The sequence below is a fragment of the Opisthorchis viverrini genome (genome assembly GCF_000715545.1).
Source record: "Opisthorchis viverrini unplaced genomic scaffold opera_v5_45, whole genome shotgun sequence".
NCBI lineage: Eukaryota > Metazoa > Platyhelminthes > Trematoda > Opisthorchiida > Opisthorchiidae > Opisthorchis > Opisthorchis viverrini.
In genome coordinates this window covers 1,732,132-1,742,734 of record NW_008751701.1, presented here as the reverse complement: position 1 = coordinate 1,742,734, position 10,603 = coordinate 1,732,132, and the positions used below count along the sequence as shown (strand labels likewise).

Here is a 10,603-nt window from a genome sequence, read left to right as displayed (position 1 = left end):
TATTTCAGTAGACATCTTCAGGCACTTGACAACTAATGTTTCAGAACTGTAGGTGGATTCGGCTAGAAACAACCAATTCCCGATGAGCTGATCAGGAGACGGCGTTTTAATCAAATAAGGCGTCCAGCACTGCAAGCTTAGCTGAACATGGCGTTTGTTGCGGTGACTAACTTACCACCTGGCGAGACGCCGTCGTTTTCCGTGCCTAATTCGGAGCCGTGAGAACCTAGAGGTGGACAGAATTTGACAAGGCAGTGATCTTGAAAAAAGCTTGAATACTGTTCACCTTCTCTGCCGAGGTTCACGTGACCCTTCCTGTGCTTGGCTGCAGATAGCGATATACCGGCTAACCGGTGTCAGTGGCTTTGATGCCAGATCCTATTCAGATTGTCTGGCTGAGTGTTGCAGGGGTGATCATCTCGGTTTTTTGTTGTAGGCTAGCCGTAGGTTCCCCTTTTTGCCACATTCTTCATTATAACGCTCTGTCGTGATAAACTGACATGGTTATACAGTGGTGAGGCACCGGCGATCTCATCGGATTTTGCTGGTGATGACGTTGATGATGATACGCTAGAAATGGTCTTTTTGAAGTTTATCATTTTGACAACTTCAGGACTGCAAATACCGACTCTGCGTACCGACATTCTTAGCCAGCTATGTTAGCAAGTCATTGAGGGAAATCTTGGTCCGTCGCTTACTCATGGTTGGCATACGTGGTCGGCGCGAGTTAATCCACTGCCTCCACGTAATCATGAGAGTAAGTAAGGAAGCAAAATCGTCCCCTAACTCCCGCTCAACAGAGTTGGGGAACGTGCGAATCCAACCTGCTGGTTTCCAGTAATGTCTCACCAGGTCCGTACAATCCACTTTAGTGTGGACTGTTCATGACGAAAGGGAAAGCCTGATGGACATAACTGCGAATCGTAATGGCACATCGTTCAATGAAAGAAGCATTCTTATCATCAAAGGAGTGTATTTGCATTTGTTCATGGACTAACAAACCAAGAAACTCTTTGGAGTTAGAGCAACAAAGCTCATAAGCTGAAACCCAGGGAGATCAAGGGCAAGTCGATCCAGCACCAATCTGATTGTGAACGCAGGCCCGAAGGTCGCGTGCTCGACCAATCAGGGCCCAGGATAACAGACCGAACAATGGACAACCAGTCGTGAGCGAGCTCATAAGCACCCAGGGAGATCAAGGGCAAGTCGATCCAGCACCAATCTGATTGTGAACGCAGGCCCGAAGGTCGCGTGCTCGACCAATCAGGGCCCAGGATAACAGACCGAACAATGGACAACCAGTCGTGAGCGAAGATCAGCCCCGGCCAGCAGCACGTATATTAATGCACGCGAAACTACTCAACAAACAATCACCGATCCATCGGTGCGCTCCAATACGCTCCCTAACAACGCACTGGTGTCCATGGGCGGTGAAATGCCTGCAATCAGATTGCCCAGCTTAGCAAAAAACGACCATCTAGACTGCCCTGTCTACCAACATTCTCAATAGTTCGCTGCACCGTTTGGTGTGACGATCAATCTGTTACAGGCCTGGGTGGTAGCACCCCACACTTTTTGATCTCTGGTCATAAGCTTCCAGAGCGTTTGAGGTATGGCAAAGACCAACCTGCCCCTCTGAAAATAAAGAAAGGGTTTGGTATCATTTAAAAGTGTTCCACAGAAGCAACAACCTTGAAAGCTATCGAAGTGACCTAATCCAAATGGTGTCTAAAAATTCATCAGCTGCCTGTCCGCGTAAAATGCGGAAATAGGTCTTAAGACGCCGTCGGGGATTTGTCTATAACCTCGGGATGAAACTGCAAATAACCGATTTCCCTCGATTCGACACCGGTTATATGTATTTGTTAGAATTCTAGCACCAAACCAGTGCGAATCCGCTGACCGAAAGGTTCCTGGTTCAAATCTCATCTTTGACTGTCGGACTGGGCGACCTGGCAGTATCTCGGTCCTCGTGCTTCCTTTGGGTGGCATAACAGTTAGGCATCGAAAGGGTGCTACAGCTGAACGAACCCCCCTGGAGGGCTGTTACTGAAGAGGGTAGCAAAAGATTCCCATGGCCATCAGTTTGGATGCTGATCGGCCAGAAATGGTAGTTCTGACGTGGTTGTTGTAGGTGGATGTCGACTAGAAGTCCGAGATCAGTGTCCTACAAAGTTGTACAGCTCAACTGCGTTAGCAACTGAGCTTTTTCGCCTTGGTTCTGGTAGTACCTCCAATGAAAACCCACAAAAATTCGGGATCGTGATCACAGTGCTTTACTAAGTGACACTCAACATTCGCTAATAGAGTCTCACGTCTGTCTGTTCATTGTGCCCGCAGGATAAATTAGCAATTTTGAGTAAGGTGGCACCACCAAGACCCAGAATTAAGTTGACTAAACATGTATCGAGATATCTCGAATATCGTAGCGACTGAAACATGAGGCGCTGGAAACATCACAAACGAGAGATTCAGCTGGGTTCTAGGTGAGTCTCTCGAAAACCCAAATTTGTTTGCTAATGAGTGTATTTCGCTGATTTCGTGCAATTCGGTTTCAAGTAGAACATGAGGTTGACGGAAACTTGGGGACTGCTCCGACCTGTTGTGCCCCAAGAAGGGCGAAACCGGTCATGGGCTGTCGAGGAATTTTCAGCAACCTTACGAGTAGTGTATTACGAATATACATGTATCGCGATATCTCGAATATCGTAGCAACTGAAACATGAGGCGACCTGGTACAGCACATTCAGTTGCCTGGAAACACCACAAACGAGAGATTCAGCTGGGTCTCTCTCAAAACCAAATTAGTTTGCAACTGAGTTCAATGAGGCATGTCACACTGCATTTAAAGAAGATCCATGGGCTGATGCATGCCTAGATGTATCACTTAGCATGAAAAAAGCTATCAGTGAAGCGGGTCTCAAAAGAACTCTCGGATTTCACTATCCGGCCAGATCTCTGCAGTTAAACCTTGGTTAGTTGGTCTTCCTGGTAGCGTGGGGAGATGCCCGTCGCTGGATACGACCAATTAGGTTGAAATGTTTTTCCCAGGGAAATTCCGTGGCAGTTTTGATGGGTGACACTTGCAAGGTTTCTCGGTATTATTGACAACAAAGCTGTTTGCTAGGTTTCTTCCGACAGTTCCGCGAATGAGCGCAAAGCGATGCACCAGGTATGTGCTTATCTTGTCCGTATTCTTATGGGAATTCCAACAGACGCCTGTTGTTACGATCTTGAGATTGTCATAATCATCTGGAGCGAGCCAAGAAAATCAAGTCATTCTACGTAGTTGCTAGTCTTCTGGTACGCCTTCAGATGCGTCCAGCGTGCGTCGGTAGAGCAGGGGTAACACTCACTCCGGATGATAGATGTCCGGAGTTCGAAAGCCTATCGGCACGACCGAGGACATGCAATGCTGATGAGCCCCAACAAGAGCGAAGCTCGAATCCAGTGTCCCTACCACTGGTGCGGACCCAAAAGAGTAGTTACCCCAGGACAGGAGGACGACGGTGCAAACGCGAGTGATGTGAGTATGGATTCCACAAATCCCAAAAACACCTACAACCCTCTTGTAATGAGACCTCATCAGAACGACCAATTCAGCATCTGTTGTAAACACAATTCCGGCGCAGCAAGACTGACTCGTTTCAGTTGTACTCCATCTGGGAATCGATTGTGCGTTATATATTGACGGCCACGTTCAAGGAAGCCCAAAGACTACACCCACGTTCGGTCATGTGAAAACATCCCACAACTCGCTTGGACCTTCTGAGGAGCCAGTCAACACACAGCCACGTGGTGTGAACTGCGGAGGGTGGCGCTGTGCCCCCTCGGCGCGAGTTACTGATGGGCTGCCTGTGACCGAATTATACAGTGACAAACTACTAACTAGAATGTCTCGAGTACGAATATCTTTGGCGGATTCGGAGGTGTGCGCTGCCTACGACTACTGAAAGTACTAAACAGCTCCACCAACACTTTATTTTATACCTAAACAATTTGAGCTTAGGAAGCAGTCTGAAACAGTGGCAGAACAAGTGACCTCGTGACAGTGGATCTCGGGAAACTTGTAGAAATGGAATCAGCGAAACAAACGCAGGGTTAAGAACACGAAAACCAGACGAAGGCCGGTGTTAAGTACAAAAACAGACAAGCTCACAAGGGAAAGCAAACCACCCGACAAATAGAGTTCGGTTTTAAAAAAAGATGTCTTACCAGTCCCCCTAGTACATTAATTGAACACCTGGATTTTAGTGCCACGGGCGTATCCAACCAGGAACACTTGACCAAAAACTAGGACACGCTTAGCAGGGACGCACCCTCTTGGAGAAGCCACGCTAACGAATCCGACGAACTATTGTACCGATTACCAATCAGAATAAAATCACACAGTCAGTTTCCAAACTGGAATAGAAAACACTCAGGAAACGCCGGAAAGGAAATGATATACTACTGTTAGAGGCTAAGGGACGAATGTCCGTGATACCGGGAAAACTCGACCATAGTGTTTCTCGACTTTTCAGCATGGATTGACCCCACAGACAGGATGAAATCCCAGCTGAATGCCAAATTCGTCTCGTTCAGCTGTAACACCCTTTCGGTGCCTAGCTACCGTGCCACCGGAAGGAAGCACGAGGGCTAGAATACTACCAGATTGCCCAAGCCTAGACAGGGGAAGCCGAGAGGCAGAGGTCGGGTTTGAACCACGGACCTTCCAGTCGGTAAATTCGCGCTCTAACCAATCGGACCATCTCGCCTCCGCTGTCTCATACTACCATCAATCTCTATGAAGCTCAGAGTGAAAGTAATTTGACAAGATGTGTGAAGCTTCCATCGAAGAAGCAGTCACATGACGAGTCAGTCGATGCGTGACCACGTGATGTGGATTCTATGCTTGAAGGATGGGGGCGCTGTATCCTAAGTGAATGCCAATCAGACTACTGCCCAGCCACTTGTGGTCGATCGGTTAGGTGTCCAGACCACTAGTTTTAAGGTCACGGGTTCGAGGTTCTCTGGAGTTTCACCAGCTGCGCACTGCTGATGAAACAGCTGTGGAGTGTTTCTCACCTTTTCGCCATAGATTGGCTACACTTACAGGACGAAATCTCAGTTGGGATCGAAGTTCATTGAAAAAGCGAATTGAGCACTCATTGACACAACCACAATCAACCAGCACGCTAGTTCGAAACTGGTCACCCATATCAACGAGGATTAAAAACAGCGAACGACAAATGCTTTGCACAGTTCAGTGAAGGCAGGATGACTGCTCATACAATGATATGAGCGTGAATTCTACAGATCCCTCAAGCACCCACAACTAACTAAATATTTATTTATTGACATTGGTTCACAGTACCACTTGAAAAAAGAATGGAAATATTGTAAACAACTCGAGTGGTGACTGGTTGACTTCGGGTTGGCAGTGTTCCACGGGACGATGACGTTGATGATTGACCCAAACAGAAAAGACGCGCAAGTAATTTAAGATGCTACCGAAATAAATTCATCTGCAAACAAATTTGGCACTGCGAGGGATCCACCTGGAACCCAGCTGAATCTCTCGTTTGTGATGTTTCCAGGTAACTGAATGTGCTGCACCAGGGCCCACAGCTGTCGGAGAATTTTCAGCAACCTTACATTACGAATATACATGTGTCGCGATATCTCGAATATCGTGGCGACTGAAACATGAGGCGACCTGGTGCAGCACATTCAATTGCCTGGAAACGTCAAAAACGAGAGATTCAGCTGGGTTCCAGGTGGATCCCTCGCAGTGCCAAATTTGTTTGCAGATGAATTTATTTCGGTAGCATCTTAAATTACTTGCGCGTCTTTTCTGTTTGGGTCAATCATCAACGTCATCGTCCCGTGGAACACTGCCAACCCGAAGTCAACCAGTCACCACTCTGGGCTGTCGAGAGCTTTCATCAGCCTTATGAGTAGTGCATTACGAATATTTTAAGATGGTTTTTTGGGCGAATCATCTAATTTAGGTAATCGGATGTGGCACACGGCTGACGAGCCGTTTCTTTCCTGAAAGAGTGATTCCGACTGTTGAAAAGTTCCGAAGCGCCAATACCCTTTTCTTAGCAGTATTGCTTGCAAAGTTTTGTTTAGGTAGGTAAATAAGAACCGATCACGTGATCATTTTAAGGCTGTGTTTGCTTATGTGAATTAATTGTTGACTGACAACCACACACTACCATGAGTCGAATCCGCTGATATAGTGGGATCGTGTTTCGCGCGTCCAGCAATGTTACCTGGAGATGCTGTGTTGTTAGACAACTTCCACTTGTTCCAGAAACTTTCGGTGTGGCGTGAAACAGCAATATTCTTGGTCCCACGTTCTGAGTGCGGCAGCGGAGCACCGGACGTACCCATATCTTGAATTTTTCCACTTTGTGTGTTCCCCCACAGTGGAGTTACTACGCCTCTGTTGCATTCTACCTGAAAACCATCGACTCATTTTTTGGCCTCTGAAACACGTTTCTAGGTGCGTTGGAATACCAGGTGAATTTCTGCTAACTCTGTAATCAGAAAACGGTGCCAATAATCAACTCAGAGAGCCCCATCTCTCCATCCTGTTCTGAGGAGCTTTCAATCTACAACAAGCGGTTAAATTTCAAACTCACTTTTCCTCGTACTGAACTATCTCCGTAGGTAAATGAGAAAAACCCGAGAACAGCTATCAATAAGTTGGATTGCCGTTGGTTTATTTGCTGAACGCAACCACCCATACGGGTGCGTACTGCTTCATCTGAACCGATGACGTCACCCAGATTGACCGTGAAACGGTAGCAATCAAACTTAGTTGTTTAGCGAACGAACCAACGATTAAAGATAGGGTAGGTCACCGAAACCCTATGGTATTTCCGATGCAGTTCTCTAGATGTCTACTGGGCAAACCATACGAAGGCGTGCATTGATTGGTCAGAATATGAGCCAATCAGAAACGAGCATTTTTAGATAGGCGCTTCTCACACTATCACGAAGTATCTGGCGTGGCCTAGTGAGAGGCTCTGTAAGAACCTTATACATACAGCTTTAAAAAAAATTTTATTCGCCTCAAACTACCGCACATTTTGAGATAACGTAGTGGACAGAACAGGATCCCAAGGGCCGACATAGGATTTGCACTGCGGTCCGCAAGACTGAACAATAGATATCCAGTCAAACGCGACAACCGTCTTGCCGTCAGCCAGACACGCTGTGAGAGAAGACGGTGGATGGAATTAAACCAAACATGAGTAACTAAGACGCTTGAGATGTGAACAAGGTACATTGTACATTCTGTAGGTCACCCAGTTACTCACTGAAGCGAGAACACGGAAACTGGAGTTAAAAGTGAACACTGCCAGGCAGATCATGAACCTTTTCATAAAGGAAACTACTCACAACGTCGCTGAAAACTCTTCGACAGCCCAAGACCGGTTTCGCCCTTCCAGTTCGGGCTCATCAGGTAGGCGCAGTCCCCGAGTTTCCATCAACCTTATGTACATCTACTTGATCATCAATTTCTTCTGTGCCTAGAACATACTCCTGGATTCTCTAGACGCTAAACAAAGTATGAAGTAACCCGAGGTATCCAAGATATGCAGGATAAGGCCGACCGGTGGAAAATGGTGGAACGACAAACCAACATACGCTGGCGATCATTGCACTAGCCTTTTCAAAGAATGACCACGTGTTGGAAGACGGGACAAGCGAGGGATGATACTGTCATTAGGAATTTACTTACTGTACAATTTGAGAAAAGTCCAAATTAGTCTAAATCGTTATCAAGATCGAAAGCATAACTTGAAGGATGGTAATGATGATGATGATGAGGATAATCGTAGTGAACTGTGCCTAGTCGGGTTAAACGTTTGGAACTGAAGAAGCGCGCAAGCATTTCGGAAATCAAGGCTAAATACAATCCCAACGAATGGAAAATCAAACGTAAGAAAAAAAACATAGAAAAAGGTATACGCAGAATCATCACCCGGACAGCACGTAGGAAATAGGGCAGTGAGCTTGTGGCCATAACATGTGGTCAGATGCGGTTGGATGTGTCTGTCGGGGGAAAACGCGGTCGGACAAAGCGGTCAGCTGACTGGTGTGTCATCCAGGAAAATGGGATGAAGGTTGGAGAAATGCGACATCTTAAGGGAATCAGCACACAAGGGTGTCTTGTCGGCGACTGAGCATTAGGGATGTGACGAATAAGTTGGAGAAAAAAGAAAGCGTGCCCGACCATCCAAAAGTTCCACGTAGGAGGGATTCACCAATTGACAAGCCAGAACCGGTCCTCCTCATCTAGCACGACGGGGCAACGTGAAACGAAGGCGAGTAGAATCGGGAACCCGTGGCGCACAGGGTTACCAGTGAACACCACTCAGTGTCATCATAGATACTTGGGGTGGACCGGAACGTGTGTTGGAGAAGAAGACCTGTGACATCGCAGAGAAATAAAGAAGGAGCTATTTTCAAAATCACCCCACAGAAAGTCTGAATGCACACCCGTCGCGTTTTAGATGAAAAAGCAAAACAAGCAGTCCACGTCTCGGACTAAACAACGAAATCAAATAACATGGATTGCATTGTGGTCAACAATAACTAACCTTGTCATTTCGTTCACACAAGAATTTGAATTTCTGTTCACGTTTGTGCATGAATACACCATCCAAATGGCCAGTTTCCGCTGATCGAACCTCAATCGCTTTCACTCCCCAGCCGAGGAGTTGACCGGTGGAGATGTAGGCAACAGATGTGGGTGCCTCACCCCACTGAATAGCGACATTCTTTGTCAGTTTCCCAGTGGTATCGACGTACACACCCTCGGCTAAATTCAAGACAACAAGTTATGGAAGTAGGTCGGCAAGACAGTACGGTTGCAGTCATCAAACTTAGAAAGCATTGAATGAATACGCAGGCCACCAGAGAAGTTATAATATGATGCGCAAAAGCTCAAAGGAACACCCACGAAGCAATCCGGAACCATCCAATTCTGAGCCGGACAGGAGTCAAAGAAAGCAATGAAATTGAAAAGGACGTCTAGATTCAAAGGACAAAGTAATTCCACCGACGGTAAGCAAACCCAAGGACCGAAATGGTCAAAATAATGGAGGTTCCAAATAACCTAACTAGGTCCATGAGAATAAGTTGGGAATGGACCGATCAAACAACAAGAACGTTGACCGCGACGCAATAGAGAGCGCGAACGAACCAATCAGAAGAGAATACAAGGACAGCATGTGGTGAAGCGACTGGGCGCAAGGGATGCAAACCACGAGGCAACACAGATCACGAACGGATCAGTCAGACTGCGAGTGGGATGATTATGAACAGGTTACAGCTCAAGGCTGAGCGCAAGCAAGAAGCGGCGCACTGATGATGCTCCCTTGGATGGTGCGAACAGATCCAATGATGTTATAACTATGGAAATCCCGCAACACATACCCTAGGTGAATTTGAATGCGTCCAAAAATTGAGATTCAAAGACCCAAACAACGAAGCGATCAAAGAAACAGAGCTCATGTTTACATCTTAAAGAATGTTCGGTTCACTTTCGCCCCAAAAGTCTGGAAGGCGGCCATAACAGTGGGTTGACAGTTAGTGTTTTGCAGACGTTAGTAGTTTGGGTCCTGGTGCACACATCCGAATCTAGAATCACGACCGTGGGAATATGGGCTAACCTGTGGGTCCTGGATGGGTGAATAGCCTGCTCCTTATGTAGATAGGAAGCTGTGGATAGGCCGCACATCATAAAAGAACGGCCGTAGATGACTGGTGCTCGCACTATCAATACACCAAACACAGCAGCTGTAGCTGATTTAAACAAGAAATTAGAGCGTCGACAAGGTGATTGTATTATGTATGGGACATCGATTTAGACGCCCGAAAAGTCAGTGAACTTTGGACCCAAACGCGCATTGTCACCAGCAGGATGTGAGTCTGTTAGAAAGCGACGAGGGAAAACATACAAACAGCATCATGATCGATACACTTACAATCATAACATAAGAGGAGCTGCAAGCCGTCCGTGTTCGGTAGTACCACGATGCAGTGCGGGATTATGGAGGAACCGGTCTGGAAAGCCGAATAAGCGAAGACAGTGAGTGCTAGATAAACCGAATGGACTGGAATCATACCAAGTCATGTGTAAAGTGAGCGCAATACATGAACCATAATTCACAAATACTGTTTCTCACTAGAGTTGGTTATGATGAGGAAGACTTAAATGAATTCAGCTGAAATCCGATTAGAACACCAGGTTGACGGAAACTCGGGGACTGCACCCACTGGACGGGTCCCAAGGAGGGCGAAACACGTCGTGGGTTGTCGAGGCGCTTTCAGTTCAAAGACAAAAAGATCTTGCAGACTCCGGGAATTGTCAACGGCACCTAACAAAGACACCTGTGTGAAAATATCATATGACTTCTTCACCTGTTACATAATGTTGGCCTCGTTACAGTTTATAAAAAGACAGTTCTATCAATTTCCCATCATTAAAATCATTATCGACAGCATGACATCAGTGTTCAACACCGATGCTTCATCGCCGTGCAACCACGATTTATTTGAAAGCCTTGTTGTAAAGAAAACAGTAAAGGTGGACGGGAAA

The 10,603-nt window shown here is 46.6% G+C and overlaps 1 protein-coding gene across 1 annotated transcript in view; it reads right to left on the bottom strand.

The window, feature by feature from the left end:
• Positions 1–5,712: 5,712 nt before the first annotated feature.
• Positions 5,713–10,603, bottom strand: part of T265_03268 (hypothetical protein) — a gene marked incomplete at both ends in the record, with an annotated part of 76,447 nt that continues 71,556 nt past the window's right edge. The window contains 4 exons of the mRNA XM_009167701.1: positions 5,713–5,813; positions 8,372–8,429; positions 8,601–8,821; positions 9,990–10,068. Of these exons, the coding sequence (XP_009165965.1) occupies positions 5,713–5,813; positions 8,372–8,429; positions 8,601–8,821; positions 9,990–10,068 (459 nt within the window). The remainder of the gene's footprint in view (positions 5,814–8,371; positions 8,430–8,600; positions 8,822–9,989; positions 10,069–10,603) is intronic.